At 47.1% G+C, this 26,902-nt stretch overlaps 1 protein-coding gene across 1 annotated transcript in view; it reads left to right on the forward strand.

The window, feature by feature from the left end:
• The first annotated feature begins 2,743 nt into the window (after window positions 1–2,743).
• Window positions 2,744–26,902, forward strand: part of FBN3 (fibrillin 3) — a 112,105-nt gene continuing 87,946 nt past the window's right edge. The window contains exons 1-4 of the mRNA XM_026105397.2: window positions 2,744–2,919; window positions 5,656–5,958; window positions 23,210–23,292; window positions 25,562–25,660. Of these exons, the coding sequence (XP_025961182.1) occupies window positions 5,789–5,958; window positions 23,210–23,292; window positions 25,562–25,660 (352 nt within the window). The 5' untranslated portion in view covers window positions 2,744–2,919; window positions 5,656–5,788. The remainder of the gene's footprint in view (window positions 2,920–5,655; window positions 5,959–23,209; window positions 23,293–25,561; window positions 25,661–26,902) is intronic.

Below are 26,902 nucleotides of genomic sequence, written 5' to 3' on the forward strand. Positions count from 1 at the left end.
TGCTCCTCACACTTCCGAGTTTCTTCCCAGCAGAATTTTGTGGACCACAGGAGAACTCAGCCAAGAGATGCCCGCTGTCCCCCTGCTTCCACCGGCACACGTGCGGGCTCCATGCCGGTTCCCGTTTCTCAGGGGACAAGCACCTACCCCAATACTGCCTGAAAGAAAGACGACTTTCCTCCAGCTCCCTCCCCCATCCCCAGCTTGAGGCCTGGTGTAAATCTGTGTTGGACGCAAACATCAGAGGCAGATTACACGCTGTAGGGGTTCAGTTACCTTCCCCACCGTGCCTAGGACCAGCTACACCTAGGAACGATCCGGGTGAATAGATCACTGTGCCCAAAGCAATACCGAGACCCCCAGCCATCCCCGGGGGAACGGATGGGGAGCTAGACAAATACATACAAACGTTTGTAACTCCTTAGGCCAGCAACAAGCATTTGACGGTGAAGAAATAAAGAACTGGTCAGAAGCTTGAATGAGCTTTAAGGAGATCTTGCTGGGCTGTCTGAATCCTGGGGCTTGCTGAGCCCTAATCACATGCAGCTGTGCTGAAAAGCCCAGCTCCAGAAAATCGGGGAGGGAGCTAAAAGCATCACATTCATAGAGATTTGCATATGTCGGATGGATTAAAATGCTTCTTAACCATCCCAAGTGGAATGCAAAGAAAAAAGCATGTTTCCGTAGCGTGCCAGTGTTTTGTAGGACTGTGTCCCACTTGCCACCCTTGGAGAGAGGCTACAGAGAGAGGAGAGGGAACGCACCAGGCAAATGTTAATTAAGTGTGTTCCCTGAGATCAGTTACACGTGAATTAACAGAGGAAGTGGGCTGAGCAGGATCATGCCAGAGGTGAGACACAGAATAGCATCTATTCTAAGCACAAAGAACAGTCTTCACTAGCCCGGATACCCCGCACTGCAGGCCCAAATAAAATTTAACCGGCATTACAAATGCATTCCAAAAGTAATGGCCTGTGGTTGATTTTGCACCTGGAAAAGAAAAGAGAAAACTTCTCCATATATGTCACATCACCTAGTTCTGACACTTCAGGGTCTGCTTTCTAAAATATTTGGTGTCAAAAGTTGCCGATTTCTAGGAGCTTCTGAAATTACAACTAAGACCCTATATGTATTTTTAGGTGCCAAAATAACATTAAATATCTGGTGCCTGCATAAACACTGTGATGGTTACAGTGTAGGAGTTAGCAAAGATTAAACTAGGCTAGACCCAGAACGGGAATCTTTTGTGTCAACAGTTGTCACCAACTTGCTGTGCCCTTGAGAATGAGGAAAATGCAGTTTCTCATGCTTTCGTTACTCTGCTGCTCTTTTCGGTGACCCACTTCTGCCATTCTCAATTAGGTAAAGTCCACGTTCATTTTAACGGAAATAGGTATTGAAGGTTTAGGAACAGTATCTTGTTGGGCACTAAAACTCTTCAAAACACTGCAGACTTCTTGATAGACCTGCATTCCTCCAAATGCTCTATTACTGGCTGCTTGTGAAAACGAGGTCTGCCTTTTCTCTGTTTGTCCCCACAAGCTTGTTGTTAATTAGGCTGAGCATGATTCTGACTTCTATAAAGCTGGTAGGGGGCTGATTAGGAGGAGTGAGAAGAACAAAGAAGACAGTGAGGACATTTCAAAGGGAGGCAGGAGGGAAGGAGAAGGGATGACAGTCTCCATGTCAGCTTGGGGCTTTCCTTGGAGTTTCTGCACCTCTGTGAACTGATCTGATAGCCGTATTTGAACCCCTATCCGCTGGGCATAAAAAGGATCCCTGGGCCAGACGGTAGGGTAATAGGCTTCCTCACATTGCTCTGCACTTTGTGCACAGCCGTTTAGGTTCTGCTTGGTGCAGAAATTTATCTGAACCTCTTTGACCTCTAAAGCAGCTTGACTCATGCTTTCTGGGGAGACTGCTGGCACGTCGTCCTTCCACGCTTAGGGACTTCCACTTCCCGGAAAAGTCGCTGGTGTGCAGTGGCACGGAGCAGACCGAGTTCAGAGAGGGGGAGGGCCACGTGCACTTAATTTTTCATTTAAAGAAAAGCCATCATAAAACAATTCCTACACCAAGAGGCAGAAGAAATGGAGGAGAAGAGTGAAATGAGACCAAGAGCTGACACTGAGACAAAGCTCGTGCTAAAAAGAAAGATGTTATATTGCCAACATACTGATTTTTAAAAATTAATTAATTAATTTATTTATTTTGAAAAAATTCTTGTAACCTCAAAAATTTCCCCTCCTGAGCTGAGGCCACTTCTGAGCGTGAAGGTCCTTGGCTGGGTCACCTTTTCTTCAACTTGTCTGTCTTCCCATAATTGTTTCACATTAGTGGTGCCAAATGCCAGAAAATAATCCGCAAGAAAAGTGCCTTTTACCTGAAATCTTTTTCTTTTTGCTACAGGATCCTTTTTAAAAAAAGGTATGAAGAATCCGCTACAAATCGAAAATGGGTTATTTTTCACCAAATCTTTTGATGCGAAATGACTGTATTAATGCCCATCCGCCTCCTGCGGGTCCTGCGCAAAGTTGGGACAAGCAGTCGCTGCATCCCGCTGAACTGAAAACGTTCCCCAATGAACTGAACCCCGCGAGTCCTCGGCTCGCAGGGAATGGCTAGGTGATAATCGTGTCTGCATTCAAATGTCTCTCGCTAAACCCAACCTCTCCCCCCGCCCAACCCCTCCTTGAAGTTAAAAACTTTTGGCTCAAGAATGCGGCAGGGTTGTCCTCTTGCTACTCCCACTCCTCCTGCACCCCTTCTCCGCGGCAAGGCCCTCCCCCTGTCCAATTTGGATTAGGCTGTACCTTTTTTTCTCTCCTTCAAGGGTGAGGGTTTTATTCCCTTCTTTTCTGCCCAGATCTCCACTAAACAAAGGAGCTCTGGGCACATCACCAGTTCCAGGACATAAAGGTATTTAAACAGTTTCAGACTAAATCCAGACCCGCATAGCTAAGAGCTGATTTCTTTCTCTTTATCTGTAATTGACTTTGCAATTGCTTAACTGCCTTATTGTATTTTATTGTGTTTTGAACATTTTTTGATTAATTTAATTTGGACACTTAATGGCATGGTTTTGTAATGTCTTTGCTGATCCCCTCCAAACTTGCAGATGAGTTTTAAGTCTGATTCAGTGATTGATTCTCTCTTTGCTTTGTCAATGTATTTCTTACAAACAGTGTTTGATGGAATTTCTCTGAGCTGAAAATAATTTCTGAGTCTTTTTTTAAACTCTCTTCTGATGGTGTAAATGACTTTTCCATACTCTCTGAGTAAGACTCGTGTTAACGCTCTCGGAGTACGTGCCTGTGTATCGATCATTTGTCATGGCTCTAATTTCTCGGTGAGGAAATGGATGCATCTGGAGTCTCTTCGGTTTAAATTTCTGCACGAAGGCTGCAAACGTCCTCAAGTGTAAAACTTTATGCTTTTTACGACCTCTTTTACTTGTGCGTGCTACCTTGAGAGCTCCGGGAGCAGAGGAAACGCTCCCTTTTGTCTCGTTGGAGATAATCGTATCCCCGTCTTAGCAGACAGGCGTGTGTAGCGAAGTAGCAGAGCTCGCAAGGCTGCAGGAAGGGCAGTTTCTTTGTCTCTGCCTCTGCTCCCAGCCCTGCCTTTTCCTTCCCACTCTGTCTTTCTCATTCACTGCATTTGAAATATTAGAGCCTGAAAAATGCATGCCCTCCAGATCTGAGAGATTCCCAGCTGGGACATTGCTCTCAAACTGCGAGGATTTTTTTTTTCTTTTCTTTTTTGGTTCAGACACATTTTCTGCCTTGTCTGGGCTGATTTTTGCCTGCTCTGGGGCTGGGCTGGAACTGGAAAGTGCTGCTGTGGTAAAGCAGGGGGGACAGTTAGGGGAGGCTCGGGGGCCCCGTCCCTCCCCGCAGGAGCGGACTCGGCGTCTCTGCCTCTCTCACGAGGAGCAGATATTCCCGTCTGGGTGGAGGGGGGAGAGCTGTGAGGATTCCTCCCCGCAGCAGCACGCTTGGGGTCTTGAGGTGAGAGATGCTTTTCGACCTCCCCCGCCCAGGAGAGCTGAGCGAAGGGTCCCCCAGCTCCAGATGGAGGGGGGTGGGCAGCGGCGCAGCTGAACGCTCATTTGCACATGCCAGTGCAGGGCTGGGAGATTTGGGGAGTGGGAGGGGCAGTGGGGGCTGGGGGAGGAAGGAGAAGAGGCAGGAGAAGGGGGTACGTTTTGGGGAGCAAGTTCTTCTGTGATCTGTTTTACAGAGCCTCTTAATCCGGCTCTCTCGTAGCCTCCGTGGTCTCCCAGCCCGAGCCCAGCCTCGCAGCCCCGCGTGTCCCTGGCACGCTCTGCCCAGCCTTAGCACCCTTGGTCCAAGCCCCGGGGCTGTCTCACTCATCGCAGAATGGCCACCAAGTTCTGAGGGCCTGAAGTCCCCTTCCTCCAGCACTCCCATACCTGGGTCTGTGTTGGACCAGTAGGTTCACCCTTGCCTGGGGCTCTTCTCTTTGCCCCCAAAGGCTAGAGACCTCTTAGACCCAGGAGGACCGGAATGACTAAAATAAAGCTGCTCCGGAGACCGGCGTGGGCTCCCTGTCCCCTTGGCACCCTACGGCACAAGCTGAACCCCAGCTTCCCCTCTGAGCCCTGCCACCCTGCTTTCCACACGCTGGCCCACAGCGGGGTCCAAGGGCTGCCCACCGCTTCCTGGCGACCCTCTCTGCTGTGTCACTGCCTCCCTGGGGAAGGGGAAGGGTCGTGCCCCTCTCCTCCCCAGGAAGGGTTCATGTTCATCAGGAATGATCTGCATGGACTTGCTTGGGGTGGAAAGTCTCTAGGGACTGAGGACCTGTGGTGTGATTTGGGCCAAAACCCTAGACCTGGTCCCTGCCCACCTCTGGCCCAGGTCACAGGCTTTGTTGCAGAGCACGAGCACTCGGAGAAGTGCGGAGGTGTACCCGCAGCGGCAGGGGCGAGAGTCTTCCCTGCCGCGTCCTTTGGCCTGCTCTTAGCTCCGCTTCTGCCCTTCACAGAGGCTTCGGACCCTGCACCCCGCCTCCCCTCCACGGCCTCCCATGCCCAGCTGCCTGCCCCAGCTCAGGGGCCCTCCCAGGAGGCTTCACCTCACCCCAGCACTGGCACCGTGACCCCTGATGTGCTATTAGCACTCCCTGTGACCGCTCTGCTCGGTCAGCAAGAGATACCAGGTATCTGAGGTCCATAAATAGGATCCGCTCTTTCTTAAAGAGCTGGTCTCCTCTTGCTTCATGGCCCCGCGTCTCATGTTGCCCCGCTGAACCCAGGTGCTGTGCTGAAGTTCGTATCATAACCCACTACCCTGGGCAGGCCAGCGAGGACACACACTCCTTGGTCACTTTGCTTCTCAACCAAGAGGGCGGGAAAGAGAATGCAAGGGCAGAACCATGACTCTTGGAGATCCTCTGTTGGTTTCCAGCTCTTGGGAAGGGAAGTCTTTGGCAATGACGTGGTAGGGAAGGAGAGTGTGAGCATGTTGGCTGCATGCACAAGGAGCCAAACTCGGTGCGATTTTATGACCTCACTGTATTAATTCTGGGGAGGGGCAGGCTGGGATGAGCAATCATTTTAAAAATGTGAAAGCCCTTAAGAACACTTGTGTCTCTCTCTCTCTTTCTTTTTTCCTCTATCTCTGCTTCTAGAAGGGGAACGGCAGGACGGCATCTTGGCACTTAGGGGCTGCTGCCAAAACCCATCCTCCACCAAGGCAGCAGGGACCCTCCAGCTGGAAGAAGCTTTCAGGGCAGCAAGGGGAACCAAGGAATCCGTGCCACCATGGGGGTATTATGGCTGGCAAGGTTCATGCTGGGATGTACAGCAGTTTTGTATGTGGAACAAGCCCGGGGTCAATATGAAGGGGACTTGCAGACAGACAGATTTGCAGGCTATGAGGAAAGACAGCCAGCAAACAGAGTGAGAAGAAGAGGCCAAGACACTTTACGAGGGTACGTTTAATGTTCTTTTCTATTTTATGATGCAGAACTTGGGTTATTATCATAGCACATAGAGACCTGCTTACAGAATTGGCTTTTATATCTTTTCCTTGAGCTCAAGAGGGAATCTGCTCTGCAGACTTAGGGTGGGAGGAAAGGTCATGCCGTAGGGGATAGACAAGCAGGCAGAGAACCCAGATCTCCCATGTGAGTTGGGTGCTGCATACTGCTGTGTGCCGCTTTGATCGCTGGATCAGAGCACCTTAGGGCTCACCTGTCAGGGCTGTGAAAAGCCATCAGCATCCTCTCTGCTTGCAGGAAGACTGCTGGGCGTTTACACGGAGTGATGGCTGTGGTTGGGCTTCCAGCATCATTACTAGGGACGCTGGTAACTCAAGGTTTGGCCCTGGGGTCACCTTCAGCTCTCTGCTACCCGTCGAGGCTCAGGGCTGTACTGAGAGTTTATTGCCTCCGATGGCTGCCTTCATATGATGGGCGAGGTCTGGAGGGGAGGTGGCTCTCTGTACTGTTTCTGATGGGCTGGTGTCCACGTTGAGTTTCCTGCTGTGAATTAAAGCTGTGGCTTGTAGCCTCACCCCCAGACAAATGGGTGTGAGAGCTGGACCTGTGAGGGCCTCCCACCCAAGGAGGGAGACAGGGCTCGGCTAGACAAGCCTCCAGCTTGTGCTGCGGCTTAGCTGTGTTTTCATGCTCTCAGGATGGTCCCTGGCCCCAGCACCAATTCTGGGTTATTTTAAGTCTGCCTGGCTGTAGTTCCTGGAAGGTGTTCCCGTGTCAGCGGGCAGGATCAAAGCAGAACGTGTTCCACGCGCAGTCTGGGCTGCACCAGCGTCCTCCAGAACTTGCCGGGGAATGCTGCTCGGATGGGATGGAGTGCCATGCAGTCCACCCAGACAGTCAGATGTGCAGTGTTTGGACTGATTCTGGAACACAGATCCTGGCGGTAGAGCTGCCGGGGCAGGACCGTGGGGCTGGCTGCGTTTACTCTTGCAGTTCAAATGTGCATGGCCACTTGCTAGGGTTGCAGATTCTGAAAAGGTGGACAGTGACTGCTCTGTTGGGACTCAGTCTTTTAAAAATGAGCTACCAAAAGCAGCTATTAACTCACTCATGGGTGAGGTACCCCTGTGTATCCCACAGCATGACCTGTGTGTCCTTTGCCTGTGCTTCTCTCAGGTATCTTTGAGTGTGTTCATCCCTGAGATAAAACATCCCAGATCTCTTTGACTGAAGGGGATGCGGGCCGTTTCTAGAACTCAGTGACATAGGTGACCAGATCATGTTTTCAACAATGACTTAGCAGCTTAAATCCTTTTAACTTTTGGTGAGTCTGAAGTCTCCAAATACCAAGTACATTTTAAAAATGGAGCCCAAATTCCCAGGTTAGAAATGTTTCTGAAAATTTTTGTCTACTTTAAAGCCTCAGACATTAGCCAACATGTAAATAATGCAATACCAAATTAGCAGTTCTGTAAGTTCATAAGGGCCACACACAAAGTTTGTGGTAGCGTCAGAATCAGGCCTGAAGTGTCTGGTTCCCAGTCTCCTGCTGAGAATTAAGGACCACACTGCTACCTCTTTCATTTTCTCGTCTGCTTTCCTAACACTCTCTGAAGCAATTGCTGTAGGCAGAGAGAAAGCCCCAGAGGGATAAGTGCAAGGTCTGTTTAAGGAAGTCTGTGCAACCGTAAATTAAGACAACTGAAAAATCATTGTTTCTTGGCTCTTGGGAGAGCAGTCTCTTTGCAAAGGGTGGAATCACGATGGGCAACACAGGGAGAGCTGGCAAATCACAGAATGGCTGGAGCTTCTGCCCAAGGCACTTCCATGCTCTGTGTCAAGTGACCCAAACCATCTCCTAGGTTTTGCATCCAAATCTCCCCTTCAGGATTTCTAGCCCTTCAGCTATTGAGCTCTTTCAAATCTCTTTTTTCCAAGCAGTGATAAAACCACTTGAGATGAGAAATCTGTTGAAGAATGATGTTTTAAGGGATGTTTTACTGGGCTCAGAAAGCAGCTACAGATGTCACCAGCTGCAATGTTGTAGCTGGGCCTGGCAGCCATCTCCTGCAGAGTCCTAGACCCAGCAATTTTCTTTGTAGACTTCCCAAATGGTATTAGTCCCTCATCCTTCTGCTGTGCGCTGAAACAATTCTAGAGAGCTCCAGTTTTGGGTCAACCTCTTGCCTGACCCAGGTTTTGTAACTTTAACACATCAGAATTCCTCGCTGCTGTAAAATCTAACTGCATATGGTACCCTTCTTTGGGGAAACCAGAGAAGTCATAATTTTAGGTTTGGTTTACTCACAGACTAGCGCTGCAGTAACAAAAGAAGCAAATGAACAGTGAGTTATCTTGGTGCAAGTCTAAGTGTAAGTAAGGGTAGGCTTGTTTGTTGGTTTGTTTGTTTTTAATTTAGTGTTGGAAATACTAAATTAAATAAGGTGGAAACCTGCTCAGGGCCTTTGGACTGTCCCTAACCATGTTTTACATGTTCCTCGTAATCAGTTTTTTGCCAATGCAAGTTAAAAAAAGTATTTTTCTTTATACACTAAGCTTGAGACCTTCTATCCTGCCAGATTGCAAAGCCTTTTACAATGTTAATGTGCTGTTTGTAATTCATTTTGTCCATGGTAGAAATGTTTTTGCTCCCAAAGTGGAATACAGCAAAGATTATACTGCACAGACAGACAGGCATACATGCATGAGACAACACGAAGGAAAGCCACCTACCTTGATAAGCTAGATCTGGCTTTTGCTCTATCATTTGTTCCTGTATGTGCCTCCTTTTCTCTTGAGTGAACCGTATATTCTCCCCATCTCTAAACTGTGTTACATTACAATTTGGACAAGGACATGGGATCCCACCTGGTGTCCTCCCGCCTAGAAAAGACTGGGCTGGGAGAGATTCTGCTGAACTGGAGGGCTGTGACTCAGATGTCCTTCCAGGTCCTTCCAGCTTGCTACGTGGGAAAGTTTTACCAACTCTGGAAGAACCAAATACCCAAACATTTATTCAGTGTTCCTTTTCTCTTAAGTATCTCCTACTTCTGAACACAAAGCACAGCTTCCTGCAGTACAGATAACTCTGAGGGTTTCCCAGGAAAGCCTTGAGTAAGCTCAGGGCATCAGAGCTTGTGTGTTATGGGAGCAGCACAAGACATCTGCTCTCTTTTGGTGACAAGTGACTTAATGTGAACTCTTAGTCAATTAGTACTAATAGAAATACACAGAATCATTTAACGTCACAGAGCTCATGGTGAGAAACTGCTTTATAATAACCCTGTGGTGACCCCCGTGAGCTCTCCTTGCTGACCTGCGGGGTGAACTAGCTGGGTGAAAGGACTGCGTAGACGACCTGGAGCAGTGAGTGCTGGTTGGCAAAAAAAGCTTCAGCAATGCAGGAAGAAAGAATGTATATGTTTCTGTTGGAAAAAGTCACTTGGAGCTCTGTTACCGTCCCAGCCTCCTTTAATAAAGGGAAAAACATGAAATAAATGCAAAACAAACAAGCCTGTGATTCACCAATGCCATTACAAATAACAACTATTAAAGTAATATGGAGTGATAAATCACGGCCAAAGCAATGATTTAATCTGTCCTTAAACCCATTAAAATAGAGACAATTTAAAGTGACTGTCTTCTGAAAGGAACAACACTGACAAATCCATTTATGAGGCAAGATTTGAATGGGATTATTAGTTTAATGAACTTTTGAACAGTTTCCAAGAGCAAGAATGTGTTTAACAAAGGGAAAGAAAAGATGATTAGTCTGCAGCCAGCTGAGCTGTGTGCTGGCAATATGGTTTCCTGTAGGTTCATGGCTGCCTGTTTTTTCAAGTCAGAATAAAGGCTCAGCTATAGCCTGAGGTTAAACACAATGAATTATGTTAAGCCCATTACTTCTGAAATGGCCACTGCAATTGAGAAGATGGATGACGAGAGGCTGTTTGGGGGAGAAGGGTGTTTATCGTATGTCTTCAGGCTCTCTGACTTGCACAAGAGATGGAAATGGGTCTAAATGAATTGTGGGGAATCAGGAATATGGGGAGCTCACGACTTCCGACGTCTTCTTAGTTGCCGGCTCCATGCTGGAGAAGGGAGAGGAGCGGCACAGGGACACTGCAGAAGAACGGCACAGGAGGAGGTGCTGGGGTGTGGATAGAGGCTCCATTGACACCCAAGCTTGGAGGTTCAGATGCAGCAGAAAGGGAAAGCCATGGACTGTGGTTCTGGGCCACATGGCACCAGTTTTAAACTGGAGCTGACACTGTGGTGATGTTTAATGGTAGAGGAAGCAGAGACCAGCTTCACCACGTTATCAGTTCACTCTGAGATGTGCACAGAGAGCAGATGAATCCCAGCAGCATTTTAAACACAGTCAGTCCCTGACATTGCAGTTCCACAGGCATCTTAGTACAAGGATTATTAGCAGTACCATCAGTACCATCAGCAGTACCCAAGCAGTGCCATCACTGCCCAACGTTTCATGATTCAGGGCTTGATTCTGCTCCTCCTAAGTTCAAAGACAACATTTTAGTTGACTTCATTAAAAAGAATAAGTCCGAAATGGTAGTCAGCAAATCTGTTATGCAGTGTTACCAGTTCTGCTGCTACTGTAGGTCTAGTAAGAGGTATTGATTTCCTCAAAGCCCTCAAGTCAGAGGCCTTTAAGATGCAGGAGAAGCTCAGCTTTCATGCCTTACAAAGAAATCATTTACTTGACCTTGAAGGTGTAGAAAAGCACCTTGAAAACACACATGTATAGAAAAAGTAACAGTGGGCTGCAGTACTTATTAAAAATTGTTGCCCGGAATTGCCTATGCTGCTTGTGGTTGCCCACATGTCAAATACCGTTTTTCTTATGCGACTCTCCATCTTCAGCAGGCAGCTTGGCGAGACACATCTCCTCCTAGAAACAATGAGGAAGACTATGTCAGGGAAGAGCGTGGACAAACTCTAGCAAAGTTTTCTTCCTCTCTCCCACCTCATTCCTACCCTGGGAGGAACATCCAGGCCGCAAGGCTTGTTAAGATGAGTAGACATCAGCATTGCAATCTGAGCGTATTTTAGCGTGCGCCAGTTCCCTCTTTAGCACATCACGGCTGCTTCCAGGGCCACGTATGCCACACATGTAAACCTTGATATTTAGCCATAAAGTCAGGGATCAGATATTGCAAACCTAACAACAGCAGGAACAAAATGAAGGCGACAGATGGAGACTTCTGACTTTGAACTCTTGTTCCCAGATTTCCCTGGTATCTTGATTTATATTGTGAAATGGTTGATCTTGGACTTCTGGGCTGGTTTCTCTTGTTATTGCCAGGAAACATGAAGGAAGGTATTAGCACGGCGAACAGTTATCTGGACTAGAAGATATAGGGGTTTTGTTTGGAAGCTTTAAGAATTGGATTTTTGATTTATATAAGAATTAAAGGAGGAAAAAGGATGGAAGAGCTGCTATTGCTGCTTTCCAAATGAAACTGTTGTGCAGTTTCTGGAAATCAATTGCATTTTTAATCTAAGTCTTCTCTATAATTCCTTGCTGATTTATAGGATTTAAACTTAATTTTACACAGATAAGAGAAGACTTTCCCTACCATTATTCATACAAAATAGATGAAGATCTAAATAAAGGGAAAGAAAAAGAACTGTTGAGAAATAAAAGGAATATAATAAAAGATTTTATGGACACTCATTGTTAAAAAAAGTTGCAAGCATTATTGGGCTTGAACTCAGCACTAACCAAAGTAGATGAATTCCAAAAGCTATATAGATTCTTTTGTAAGACTTTCCTTACATTTTTCTTCATTCCTTTTATGAAACTGAGGAATAGCTATGCATTCTTTTAAAATTATTTCATTCTCTCTCTTTAATCGTAATTTGTAGCTAAACTTGCTGTAGAGATAGGCTTGTCTTTCTGAAACAGGAGAGAGATTTTTGGAAGAAGTCTTTGATTACATTGCTTGTCATGCTGAAAATTGGTACCTAACCTAGTGTCCTTTCCATAGATGAGATGACTCATAAGAAAAAAAACTTTTTTTTTTTAATGCCATGGCATTTACATAAAAACAGGTACCAACAGCCAAAGGGCAGTTTTGGCAATTTGGGATAATTTACTGAAAAGAAAAACCTTTCTTTTTGGCTCATGTTTTTTTCCAGGTCTCCATAATGGGACAATGCTTGAAAAAAAAGTGAGATGTAGTGTTTTCTGGTGGGGGGATGGAGCAATACTTTATGTAACCCTTTCATAAGCAAAAGAAACCTGCTCTTTTCTACTTCTAAGCAAAGTAAAAAGAAAATAGACGTATCATTATGAGCGTGGCTCTGGTCTCCTGCAATATGCCTTTTCTCACCTTTATATGTTTTGTCTATTTAACCCCACAGATTTTGAGAGATAACAGTGTTAATCTGTGCAGTAGAGCCTATTCCTAGTTGCTGAGTTAAAAACTGGTTTGGGGGGACTTTGTGGCAAAATTATCTCTTAATGATCTGCTGCTGCCATAGTTTATTGCTAAGGTTATTGCTGTATGCCAGAAATGACAACAGTGCAGCCCGTAAACACGTGCACCCTTTATCTGTGGTCCTGCCTCGAGGCCTGTGCTGGAGGGCCTCCAGTCTGCACGTGCGATGCTCCCGTCAGCCCAGGGACACGTCTGCCCTTTGCACGGCTCGGTTACCTGAACGTGGGTCCTACGTGGAGTGAGGAGGTGAGCACAGAGCCACTGTAAGCACAGAGCACACTTTGAGCGGATGAGATTTACTTAGAGGCGGTGACTGTGACTAGCAGCAAGAAACACCATCGCACTTATTAGAGTGATATAGCGTGACAATACTTCCTTCGAGTACTAAATCAGTTGTGAATGCAAAGCATCAGAACTGTTACGTATCAGGTGAATTTGAAACAACTTTGTTTTATTGCTAGATTTTAATGCTGTTATGATTTTGTTTCAATTGCAGTCCAAAGAGAATTTAATATAAACTAGAAGTAGGAATGTAATAACCACCTAGAAAAATGAGTTCATTTCTTCCTGTTTTCTAATATAATAAAAGTGAAAACAATAAGCACCCAAATAACTTCATGTTAAACTGCATAATTGCTCACTTAAAAGGTACATATTGATATCATGCATGCTTCTGCTTAATTAAAGAAAGTGCTAAATTAGGTGTCAAGGCTATCTTTAGTCCCTTTATCTAGGAAAAAGAGCTAAAAATGCAAACAGGGATTAACGTAATTATTTAAATTAAGGCTTCCTTCCTTAAAGGCTCCACTTAAAACAATCTACATTGGCAAGAGCCAGCCTTTGGCTCTGAGAGCAGGAGCACAGTGATGTACTATTGCACTTCTTTCCAGACCCCCCCGTTTCCCTAAGGAGAGCTGTGGTGGATATCCTTGCGTAGGGAGTAATTTTGGTTTCCCCCAGATCTTCCCCTGGTTCTCCAGACCTGCACTGCTGGTTGGTGCTTTGCTCCCACCCTGCTTCTCCTTCAGAATCTCTTCAGTTCAGCTTTGAGCTACACTGGCTTTTCCTCGCCCTCCCCAGAGGACAACGGCAGTTTAACAGCCTCTCTCCCTTTCCTTTTCTCTACAATATTCTTTGAATCTCCTGGTTCCTCATCCTCTTGGGGGAGAGTAAATTCTCCTCCCCAAGAAACTGTGATGCAAACAGGCCGTTCACTGTTGGTTTCTACTGTGGATATCTTTTACCTGGCTGCAACCATTTCTGAGTAGTCTAATGAGCAGTTGGTCCTGAGTTGCAGTAATTCCCTGTTCCAGAACTGCCTGACCATGCCGTCACCTCAAGGGTATCTCCAGTTTGGTTGCTAGAGTATATATGCCATAAGCTTAAAAGTCAGTCTTAGCCGTCTTTGAGGATCTAACATAAAGGTCTTCTGAGTCCCAGCTACTCAGTCTGAACTATGAGCAGGTTTAGGCTCAAGCAGAGGCCAGGCCTGCATCGCTAGGCAGACAAGACGAGACCAGTAATGGTACCATGATTTGTGGAGGAAGCTGTGTGCCACTTCGAGTGCTGCACACCACTTTTATCCCTGGGGATGGAGATGGAGGCTGCAGCTGATCCTCAAGCGGCCAGGAAAAGTAAAGGGTTTCCAACAGAAATGTGGAAGATATCCTAAGTATGGCACTTTGGTGAGATCAGAGAAAAATGCATCTGCTGTCACACCTAGATGAGAAGCCTCTATTTGAGTATGTTTGATGTGGGGGCCACTCACCTGCCTCCTCCGGCTCTGCATCTCCATGTAGCAGGTACCACCCCGGGGCAGAGACCTCGCATGACTGTGCTGGACAAAGCCTGAAGCAGGGCCATCCTGGAACGGTCTTCAGGGTTTGCTGGGTACAAACCCTCCCAAGAGTAGCCAACCCTTTCAAACCTCAGTGACACAACGTCTGCCTCAGTTCAGGTATTGCTGAGCGTCTTAGGAGAGTGATCCATTGCTCGGCTCAGCAAACAACTTCAGGATGTGAATACTTGTCTACTGCCAATCTCACCCAACAAAGCAGCTGTTGCCAGTTTTAAGGTATGTGGCTTTACTGGTGTTAACAGAAAGCTGGCATCTCTGCACCTTTAAAAACAAATCCTTAGAACCAAAAATAAATTGAAATCCCTGAGACTTGAACTCATTCCTAAAAACTAAACATAAGCTGGGCTGCTTTGCAGAACAAGAGTAGGATTTCTCAGGTGGGAGAAATTAAGTACTTCCTTCGCAGGACTGAATCAATATCCTCACATTAAAACAAGCGCTGCCTGCTATATTTCTCCCTCTGCGTATTTATTTCTGATAGGAACAGCTGGCTTCTCTGGCGGTATTGCTCTGCTTTCTCATCTGCAAACTACTTCTCAAGCTATATCCACTGCATGAACATGCCTAGCCCTGGGGAAGTATACAGTGAAACTACCCATAGCACAGTCCTAGGCTTGCAAAACAGACAAATCACTCTAAGAAATACTGGTTTCTGCACATTTCGGGGATTGGATGAGCCGAGAACTAAGAGGACACAGATATACTTCCCTTTAGGCCAAGGATCCAAAAGTCATATCCAAAAAATCTGTTCTGCCATGAGACAATACCAGATACTCGTGGGTGTGGGACATGTGACCAAAACCGCTATCGCATTTGTCAGTAATTATTGCCCCCTTAGTGAGCTCCACTGAGGCCGACGGTGACTGAAGCCCATAACGATGTTCCCCAGTTATTGTGAGAAACGATCCCTGGGGCCTAGCAAAGAATCCATCTAAGATCAAAAAGAAGCCTGAATCATAGGAAAAGTTCCCGGCTTGATGGAGAGGCAGAACTATCTTCCTTGGAACAGTCACAAGCCTGAGTTGTACAAGACTAGAAAATGTAGTGTTTGTATTTATACAAACTCATCTCATTTGGCTCTTTGCACAGGCATGAATTTCACTAAAAGAGAACAAGCTGCAAGAGCAAATAACCTAATAAAAGCTTCCACATCTCATCCTTAAAATAGCTCTTCTGTGGCTAGCAGACAGCCCTGCTTTCTTCGATATCAAAGCAGAAATTCTCACTAGCCTGGAATTAGATGAATTGTCACTGGGTTGATGAATTTACAGCAATATTTGTGGTGACGGCCATTCATAAAACCGAACAAGCAGAAGTGCACTGAAAATTGGCCAAACCTATTGCTGGATGATTTGATTTCCTCATTAAATATTTCTAAACTGAAATTTGGCGAACAGGAAAAAAATGAAAACCAGAGACAAGGAAGGTGGGGGCTATAAGCAAAACCTGTCTCTTTCCATGCCCCACGGGGCTTACATTCATCTCATTTAAGATGTCAAAATTGCTGCAGCCCAGATTGGATGTGTTGGTAGAGCAGCAGAGAGATTTACATGTCTCTTAAGATACCCATAATGTACAAAGAGGAGAAGAATAGATGGAAAATTGAGAAGAAGATGGGGCAAGCTTAATGGGCTCCTAAAATTAGGAGATGGTGTGCAAGCACAAGAGGATGTATTTAGCACCATTTCAACTGCGTGTGCCAGGAATGGTGTAATTGTAGACTACCCTTCCCATGGGGCAAGAGTGAGTTATGGAAACGAAACACCCAGCTGCAGGTGTAAGAGCACGTCCAGCGCTCGCTGGGGGAGGAACAGGATATTTGCAAGTCGGGGTGAATCACAGCTTCCTGCCTTGCAGCAAACTCCACTGGGAAAAAAAAAAAAATGCTTCTGGAATTTGGCTTTGGATGTCACGGCCAGACAGATGAGGGTGGGAAACGTCTTGGGAATCTCCTGCTCACCTAGGTCTATGCTGCTAGAGATGCAGGACATTTGCTCAGGCAGCATTTCTTGTAGGGATGGGAGGAAGGTGGAAATACTGCTGCAGCTTCTCTCCCTAATCTTTGTCTTTTTAAAGGGGAGCTTGAGCTAGTAACTCACATGCGGCTCAGCTCATCGGTGCCTTGACTGACCTGCAGTTTCATCACGTCAGTGGTAGGCTGTCCCAGCCCATCTTCCTGAGCAGAAAAGCTCTTACTGGTACACCCTGATCTTTACTGTAGCACAGCTGGAAGGCACACACCTTCCTTTCCAACTTACGGTCAGGTGAAGAGTCTCCATCCCTGGAGATATTCAAAACCTGACTGGACGTGGTCCTGGGCAACCCCTTCCAGCTGACCCTGCTTGAATGGGAGGAGTTGCACCAGATGATCTCCAGAGGTCCCTTCCAACCTTAACAAATCTGTGCTTCTGTGATTCTGTGAAATAATTCCCTTCGATATGCTGGCCATGCTCCTCCTCATCTAGCCCAGGATGTGATCTGTTCCTATTATAGCTTTCCCCCATGACGACTCTGTTCAGCAGGAGAGCAGGCAGACCAAACACCTACTTTCGAGGACCTGTATCATGGAAGAAGTCTCCTGTCTCTTGATGACCAGCTTTGTGGCCGTATAATAAATGAGCTGGAGTACTTCTGATCCTGAAACCACCAGGCTGGGGAAGTTGCTGCTCACCAATAAAACAGCGGGCTCCAGACCTAGCACAGAGCTGCACAACTGTGCTTTGGCAGGGCAGGAGCGTGGTCTTTACCAAGCGTTGTGCTTGAAACAGAGAGTGAAGAATTTGCCTTTGATTGGCTGCCTGACTTATATCTGTGTGAAGAAAATCAGGACTGGGTCTGACCAAAGTGCAAGCCATATTTTTATTATCGAAGTCTTGGTTCAAAGAAAACAAAACAATACTGATTTCTGAGACTACCTACTCTGTCTCCTCCACTTGTTCTTGCCATCCTGAGGAAAGCAGAGCTTTGCAAGTGATGTAAAATGTTGGCTTCTCCACCCCTGCCAAGAGACTCAAACCAGCGTCGTGAATCGTTACGTAGAACAGCAAATCCTGGCTGGACTCTCCGAGCTCAGACTTCCCTTCCCAGCGAACGGGGAAGAGCTCAGAAAGGCAGCAGCACTCAGGAGACAACCACAACACCGAGGACACGTGTCCACATAACAGGAAGACGCTTTAGGCTGTATCAAGGAGGGGGATTAGGATGGACTGCGAGAGGCAAGGGACAGGTCCCCATGCTCAGGCAGCTCCTCGCTAGCACAACCATGAAGGTCCCTGCGTTTTCCAGGCAGGCTCAAAGAAAGGGACAAACTCGGGAGAAGGGTTTGGAAGGAAAGGACAAACTCTGAGGGCCACAGCTCAGAGATGGGACTGGGAAAACTCAGGTGCTGGACAAGAGACCCCACTTAGCAAGGAAAGGAGGAAATTGGCCCGTAGTGATGAACTGTAGTGAAGTCTTCCAGCATGAGAATATGCTGAATCCCCTGGTAAAATCCTAATTTCCCCTGGATGAAGTTATTTTCCCAGTGGCCAGCAAGTTCTGCCCAGCTTAGCCAAAGGGTTTGGGGGCTTTTCCTCCCGGTGTGAGTGGATTTTGGAACGCTGCAAGCCATCCTCAGCTCCCTCCTCCCGCACGCTCTTGCTGATGAGAGCCTGTTTCCAGCTTGCATTTCCCAGGATCAAGAAAACGGCTATTCACTTTAAAAAGCATTTGTGTCTCAGCTTTGCTGAAGAGGTTATTTTTCATGCCAAGCAGCGTTCTCTCTGTTGAGGTCTTTGGAATCTGATTTCATTCTCTTTCTCAGTCATTTCTGTGACACAGTTAATTTCAACCCGTTTGAAATGGGTTCTCCCCATGTTTTGTTTTGAAGTTCTGCTAATTTTTAGCATATGCTGATAAAGGTTGAATCCTGGAGGAACAATTGTGATCTTACAGTTTAGCCTGCTATGTTACAGGGTGCCCAGGATCCCTCTCCCGGGATCCCTGCACAGAGCTTATTAAATCCTTCACTAAATGTGTTTTAGAGAGAGCTCCCAGCTCCACCTTCGCACATTTGGTACTTGTCACCACTGTTGAAAATACACACTTCATTATCGATTTCATTCAACTTCCTCTTTGTTCTTAGTCTATGAGATTGATGCCAGATGCCTCTTCCATCACTGATTTTGACCAAAATCCTCTTAGTCTTTTTTAACAAAATGATTAGATAATATTCTTTAATCTTCACCTAGGCTTGAAGTAAGCTGAGGCCAGGGTGCGAAGATCATTAATGTCAGATCTGTGCATCCAGTAATACAGAAGGAGTCGAGATCTGGCATCAGGGCAGGGTGTCGTTTCTGTTGGCTCACCCAGATCGCACAGCAGAGACCGCGTGGGCTCTCAGATCCCATACTGATGCTTGACCCAGCTGCAGTTAAAGTGGTGCTGATAGAGGCACTTAACGCAGGATAATGTCCGATACTATAAAGTTAACTTGTCAGAACAAATCTGAACAGCAGACTGAATGAGTATTTGAGTTGTGCTGTGCGTCAGCTATTGACAACATTTTATATCCAGTACGAGGATCCCTAAGGACTTTACGATATTGTCAAACCACAGTTGGAGACGGAGTAAATTAAGGCCCAGGCAGCTCTGTGCAGCCACAGCTACTCTTAACTCCGGCACCGGGACTCTGCTCTGACAGCACAGCCCACCTCCTGCCCTGTCCTGCAGCTGCAATGCAGACAGCGGGCGAATGCAGCGCGTGTAGAAAACAAATTGCCACATTTTCTGCCAGATTAGTGTGTGCCCTGGGAAAATTAAAACTCGGAAGCTGAGCAGTACCCTTCACTGCACGGAAAGTTGTTCAACATGGTCTGTGCTGCTCAGGGATCTCCAAAGTCACAGTAGTCACTGTAAGGAGTAGAAGCTGATATTGCTTTTACATGGGAACTTCATCGCTCAACAGTGTGGTCCTCAGACTTTGCTCCCAGTCCAGCTCAGTGCAAACTCAATTTTGCTCATTATTGCAAACTGTGCCTAGTTCCCCTTTCCCTGGGGCTATTTTCTATTAATTTCTATTCACTTCGGGAGGATGCACCTGCAATATATCTGCCGCACCTCTGCTATGTGTCTGCTGCACGCCTGCTTCACACCTGTTGCACGTCTGCTGCGCTTCTGCTGCGTCCCGGTCGTGTGTCTGCTGTGCATTTGCTGCATGAGCACTGCCTGCCGTGCATCCGCAGCGTGTGTGCCGTGTGTGTGCCGTGCGTGTGCCGTGCGTGTGCCGTGCGTGTGCCGTGCGTGTGCCGTGCCTTCGCTGCATGCTCGCTGCATGCTCGCTGCACGCCTTGCTGCCACCTGCACGGGTGCTGCGCCTGCCCCTGCGCTCGCTGCGCGCCCCGGGGGAAGCGCCCGGCCCCGGGCAAGCACTGCCCCAGGGCGCCACCGGTTCCTGCCAAAATGCGGACTGGATCCTGGCGGAGGAGCCCTGCGGAGCGCTCCTGGGATTGGCTGTGGGGCCCGGGGCGACCCGAGTCCCAGCCGTCTCTGCCTTCGCGCTCCACGCCGGGTTCTGCCGGCGCCCTCCGGGGGGCAGCGCGGCGGGGGGGGGGGGGGGAGCCGCAGCTGGAGGATGGCAGCCAGGGGGGAAAATCCTCAAAAAAGGAAAAGAAAAGAAAAAGAGGGCAACATTTCCAGACAGAAACGAAGGCAAGTTCAGGAAGGCTTGGGCTAACGGCAGGCCTACCCTAGCAGAGGTGTCCGGGTAGGACAAGCTCTGCTGGAGTGCGAACACCTCCATTAAGGTCCTGGGGACTGGGCGGGATGAGGTCGGTTGGCTGAGGTGGGCCCTGCAAGGCCGCGGTCGGTGGCCGCTTGGCGTTGTGAAGGGATGAGGGGACACGGAGACGGGCCTCGCCTCGCGCGCGTTGCTCGGGGCGCGGCGAGCCCGGCTGAGCCCCTGGGTCGGTGTCGGACCTGAGCGTGGTGTTTCTGGGGGTGCTGGGAGCGAGGAGGCCGGAGCGGGGTCGGGCCTGAGCTGGGTGACAGGGCGCAGCGTGTTTTCCCGAACAGAGCCCAGGCCTTTGGCGTTTGTTCCACAAACCAGAGCCGTCCAGAGGTAAATCCGAATATATCCGAAGGAGACACAGGCTACCTAAGAGTTCAACAGCACTTTGGTTGTGGTGGGAGCTGAGGGTTCACTTTGGTAGAACAATAACACGAACAATGACAGCGTCGTCGTTAGGCTTTTAACATAGACGCTCTGGTTTTAGTTAAAAGCAGCAACCCGGGAGTGTGAAGGGTGAGGGCAGCTCACAACGGGGCCTCTGCAAAAGGGCCAAGTGAGGCTCGTTCTCAGGTGTGGTTTCCTCACAGCTGCCATCCGCAGCAGCGCGAGCCAGCAGCAGGCTTGTTATGAACCAACAGGGAAATAAAGGAGAACGTTCCCTGGAAAATAAAATGAATTCGTTGATGTAATTGAAGGTCAGGGATGATTTAACAGGTTTTCGGGGAACCAAAACTGAAAAAAGACAAACCCAAACCCATGCTTTTGGAGTTTTTGAAAATCAGACGTTGTTGTTGCTGCAGTCTGCCGCATCCACGCAGTTTCTCCCGTGCTGAGGCATCATGTAACTGGAGATGCTTCTCCAGGTAGCTGTGATATGCATGTAGCTGTGGAGATGCACTTCACAATGAAATAAATTGCAGAAACCATCCCAAACTGCACCGCAGAAAATGCCAGACCTGATTTGTTCACATAACCCCACCCTGTCTGGGCAGTGATGATGATAGTTGCTAATTGTCCATCATCAACTCCAGGAAAATGGCTGAAGTGGTTTATGTGGAACTTTATTAATAGAAATTAGCATGAGGGTAACATAATGAGCAATAAAAACCAGAAATTTTGGAGGATTGAGTCTGAAAAACTAAATCGATCTTTTCTTTTGCTTTTCAAAGAGAAAATTAGAGTGATGTAACGGTCTGCATAGGTGCACTGGGGGAAGAGACTGTAAATAAAGGACTCTTCTGTTGAGCAAAGTTCTAACAAGCTCCAGTGGCTGAAGGTAGAAGCTGGATAAACTCAGGACCCCTCCCAAAACGCATACACTTTTAACAGTGGGGATGGTTACTCATTGGAAAACTTTACCTAAGGGTACACTCCATTGCTGGTGATTTTAGCTCAAATGCTGCTGCTATTTTAAAAGATGTGATCCCTCAGGCATTTACAAAAGAGGCTGGTGATTTGCTGGCCGGGGTCTATAAACACTCTGTCTACACTTATCTCTGCTGCCCCTTCCCTTGACTGTTTGATCCGTTGTTAGAGTCTGGGCTTCTCTGCTAGGGGAGGCGTGACTCCACACTTGGCAGAATCAGAAGAGTATGGACATTGCATGGGCTTGTGGTTTTCGTGGTTTCATTCAGCAGTTTTTCTTGGAAAGTCAGTTAATTCATTTGTGGATGTGTAGCCTGACACAACATGGTGAAAATGCCGTGCTGAAGTTTATACGTGGGCAGGATCTCTTGCCTTCTTTGGTATGTGACATTGATTAAACCACCAAACAATCAAATGAAAGCAGAGAAAACCATGACTGGTCTGTCTGAATGACAGGTTGGAGGGTGCAGGAATTTGCTAATTGTGTCAATGATTTTTAAAGACTTCCAGGCTGCCTCTACAATGGCCTTCCATGCAACTCCTGGTCCTTTGCACCCTCAGAAAGCTGCTAAATTAACACATCCTCCACTGGGTCCTAGAACCACATAAAAAGGGGTAAAGAAGGGGATTTAGGAGAAAAATGAATGGAAGAGAGACAGTGCTGCTCACATATAAGGAATGTGCATCGGGGGGATGATGAAGTCTAGTGGGAGTAGTCCGAGCTAGGGCTGTGTGAAAAGTCATTTCAACATTAGGCACCTGAGATGTGCCTGTGTGTGGGGCGGAGCTGGCTTCAGCTCCTAGCATGTTCCTGGGAACATACCTCCCCTGCAATGGACACACCTAGCTAGCTCCTAGCTCAGCATACACCCTGGCCTACCTCCCTGTCTTACCTAGCACAGGGCCACCAGCCCTCATTCAGCATCCCCCTCCAGATTCGATCATGCCTGTCAGCCTGCCTCAGCTCCCGTCAGACTTCTGCATCCCTGGACAGCTCAGTGCAGGTCCTCTCTTGGCCCTGTTGCACTGATTTTGCTCCCAGATCCCGGCACTCCCCAAACCTCTGCATTGGAGATGCTGCTCCCAGCGAGACATAGACTGGGTGTTATGGGCCCCGGGAAGGAAGCTGTTTTAGTGTTCAGAGCTTTGGTGGCCTTCTGCCATGTGAATTCCCCTTACTCAGAGGACCAGTCCAGGGCTAGATCTGCTTCCCTGCCTGCCCCTTCTCAGGTCCCTCTCTCCAGCAGCAGAAGCAACTCTAGAGTTTCTTCCAGGCAAGTCCGTATTGCCAAAGAATCAGAAAAAAACTTCTCCATGATGGCACATAGTCACTGGTCCACCAACTGGACATCCCTGTCCCTGTCGCTGGGAGATGACAACAATACATTTCATACAAGCCATCAGATAGGCTGGAAGCCAGTGATGGGCAGTGAGAGCTCCATCTGCTCAGCTCTAGTCCTGAGCTCCATGACCCCAGCACTGGGCATCTTGGCTTAAACAACGGCAGTGTCAGATGTGCCCTCAGTCCCTTTCACACAAGTGTGTAGCTAATTGGTGTTTTCTGCACGGGCAAGTCAGAAGTCAGTTATTAAAATAATGTTTGGTGACTCCTTTTGGTGGGAATTAAAAAACATGGCTTGTTTAAACTCGGAGTGAGGGGATGGAATTTGGCAGAGAAATGTCATGCAGGAGGCTGCTCAATGTGCTCTCATACAGCAATGGTACATTCTGGATTTACCCAACAGTACTACACAGAAACAGAAGAAAAAAATTGTTTTTAATTTTCAGACCCAATGTTTGTGGCTCAAGGTTCCACTCCTACTGCTGCCCGGGCTGGAAAACGCTGCCTGGAGGGAACCAGTGCATTGTCCGTGAGTATCAATTTTCCTGGTAAGGGCACCATGTGAACTAACTGCTATGTGGGGAGGAATACACATCTCGCACTCGAGGAGCGACAAAACATTTCATAATCCACTGAAACAGGAGTAGTTATTGTCAGTAAAGGAGTTCTCATCTCTGCTAGCCTTGATTAAAACAGAGTGGTTGCAATTGGTCCCATTTAATACATGGCCTTTTATCTCCTGCCAGATTGCCACTGTGTTCCTTGTTGCTTGACAGCCTGTGGTCCTGTTTTAGAAGATCAGCCTCAAACAAAAGCTATTGGCGACTCCCGAGAAAGTTATTTTGGAGCTGCTCATGTAGATGAAATGATTTACTTAATTGCTAGGACAACACCTAGTTGCTGACATTGCGAATGTGTTGTCATGAGAAGGTGTCCACATGCAGGAATTTGCATCTTCCTTTCAATGGCCTGTTTCTAAAGCAGGACGCTGTTTTAGATAGGTCACACCTTTGTTTCCGTAGGCAGTTGTCCTTATTTGGAGCAGAGCATTAATTTACTAAAAAGTACTGATTTACGCATGTAAAATCCATTAAGGGGGATAGGACCTGCAGCTGATGATTCCCATGTCTCTAGGGCAAAGACATGAGCTATGGGGAGATGGAGTCAGTCCATCCTTTGGAGGATGCTTCTATGGGAAGTAAAAGTCAACACTAGAGTAAATAAATATGGTTCTCACTGGAGACAGTTGGGGTAATTGTCCCTGAATTTGATCGTGCTTCATATTGAGATACAGGAAATACATGGTGTCCTGGAGACACTAACCATATCTTGTACATACCAAACAGCAGACAGCCTCATGGTGTGCTTGTGTCTCCTGGTATTTTAGATTTCTGAATGACTCTTCTGCATACTTGGCATTGTATGTAAATGCCCTTCTCCAAAACTTCCTAGAAATAATTCACAGTGGGAAGTTTCAAGCTGAGGAAAACAGTGGGTTCTTTTAGTGAGACCTGCATAGTAAAGGTCATTTATTTCAGAAGTAATTCTACCTTCAGGGCTGAAAACTCAGCCGTCTTAGGGAGAAATGCCCTGTGTTTCCTAATACACCATTGTCTGGGACCTCAAATACACAAAATTGAGCCCAGAGCTGCAGATATTCTCCTCTTAAAGCAGAGGATGTCTGGTATAGTTTGGATGATGGGGTCAGCTTTTGTGCCATTTCACACAATGAATAACCAGTGTCAGAGAGTGATAATTTAGTCAGTTTAAAAAAAAAAAGAGAGGGGAAATAAAGAAGCATGAAGACTCAAGAGTTAAATGCAGCAGACTTCACCTCAGCCTCGTGTGGTGATAGTGAGATCCAGAGTCCTGTGTCCTCTTCTTTCCCCACGAGAAGAAACTGGCAAATCCACACTCCTCCTCACCTCAGGAAATCCGCTGCTCTGTGGACAGCAGACACCCCGCTGAGGACACCAGGCATAGATTTGATACCGGTTACAGTGAAGGGTTAAGGAACTCGCAGCCAGATAGCTGCTCAGTGGCACGTGGGGTTAGTGACATTCAGGATTGTCTGCTGACTTTTCTCATACCTGTAAAATGTGCCATCTGGGCTCACCGTCCTCAGGGAACTGGTATTGTAATTGTATTTATAAAACACATGGAGATGAGATACTTTCACAGGACTCTAATAAAATCTGTGCTTACACAGGTGGAACAATACTGCCAGCTATGCTCTTGGCTCCCATGGCACAGGAAGGGGAAGAGATTAGCAGGGGTCCCAGCCAAGAAGTAGGGACTGATATGAAGGCATCCTTCCAATGCATCTCTGGCTGACTTAGTCTCATCCCCTCACCCAACATGAGATGCATTTTAGTAGCAGTAAGTTACCTCAAGCCAGATTGTGGGCTGGGAAACACTTCATGGAAACACAGAAATTGCAAGGAAAAGAACAACCTGGTCCAATGCAAAGGTCACTTGTCTCTGCTGAGAAACTTTCAAAGCAGGCAGAAATAGTGAAATGTGTCACCCCTTCCCCATCCTCTGCTGGGGGCAAAAGCAGTGTGATAACAGGACATGCCACAGTCTGTGATTAAAGGAAGATGTCTCCGCATGTATGAGTGGGTCCTTCTCACTGTTGCTTTGCCCGGGCTGAGGTCTTTGAGAGGTTTCCACAGCTTCCTCCCCAGGTTCTTCTTTTTAGAAAGAAATGAATTCACACCATTTTGGCAGCCAAGAACATGTTGTAAGTTCAGAGCACAGCACATTGTGCTAATCACTGTCTCCTTCTCTTCCTCCAGCAATCTGCAGGAATTCTTGTGGTGATGGGTTTTGTTCAAGGCCAAACATGTGCACATGCTCCAATGGACAACTTTCTCCCAACTGCGGTTCAGCTGGAGGTAAGAGAACATCGCTGGTGATTTTCCTCCTTCTTGAAAAGTTATTTGCTCTCTTAAAAACCCAGTCACAATGAAAGGCAATGAAAGTCTCTCTCTGCTTCCCTTAAATACTTTGGGTTTTGGGAGCCGAGTTCTGATCTAAATTGGGCAGTATTTCCCATTTTGAATGGTGCTTTTACTGAAGGATCCTCACTGCCCCGCATACCTAGAGAAAACTGGCAACATGCTCGCAATGTCTGCTGCTTTGGTGTGAGAAATCTTACAGGATGCAGCTCAGAAACTAAATCTCACAGCAGCAAATAGCAACATCATTGCCAAAGAGTCCATCTACCCCTGGCTGTTCCCAGAAGTGCAATTAAATGTGTTACTGTTTTTGTTAACCAAATAAGTATTCTCTCCAATACAAATTATATTAAGTTTTTCTTAGGCTGTGTTTTGGATGTCAGGGAAAATTGCTGAGGTTTTTTTGTGGACTTCATTGACATCAGGAAGTTACACAGTGGTAGAGTCAGGAATCCAGGAACTGCGTTACCACTGTTTTATTCTCCCATCTCAGGCCTTCAACGTAAAAACCTGAAAAGCTCTGGGGGAAGGACTAAGTGGCTGAGGTTTCTGAACAAACACTACACAGAAACAAACTATGGAGGATTCAGCAGAGTGACAGTCACGTTTCCAGAAAGCAATTCCATATCTCCCTGGTAATCCCTGAAGGATATATTCAGGGCATGATGCTGCTTGCAACTGCTCTGCTACTCTGCAGCACCTGGCTTTGCACAGCAAACTCTCCTCCTATTTGAGTCTAAACACTGGTAGTTAATGGTGTCGTGTACTCTCTGGAAGGGAATTACTGCTCTTCTGTACCATTCTCTCCTCTGGCTTGTACTGCTGAAAAGGAGCTGGGGGTTATGGTGGACACCGGGTTGAATATGAGCCATTAGTCATTGTCACTGTGATTAAAGCAAGCCACATCCTGGGCTAGGTTAGGAGAGTCCAAAAAGTCAAAGGAAGATATTATTCCCCCTACTTTGCACTAGCAAGACTGTGGCTGGAATACTGTGTCTAGTTCTGGGCCACCAGTTTAAGAAGCTTTGGAGAAACCGGAGAGAAACCAGCAGTGGGCTACAAAACGGTTAGGGCCTGATGCACATGTCCTCTAGAGGAGAGGCTGAGGGAGCTGGGCTGATTTAGTTTAATGAAGAGGAGTCAAAGAGGGATCTAATCCCAGTCGGTAACTACTGGAAG

Source organism: Dromaius novaehollandiae, chromosome 25 (assembly GCF_036370855.1).
Source record: "Dromaius novaehollandiae isolate bDroNov1 chromosome 25, bDroNov1.hap1, whole genome shotgun sequence".
NCBI lineage: Eukaryota > Metazoa > Chordata > Aves > Casuariiformes > Dromaiidae > Dromaius > Dromaius novaehollandiae.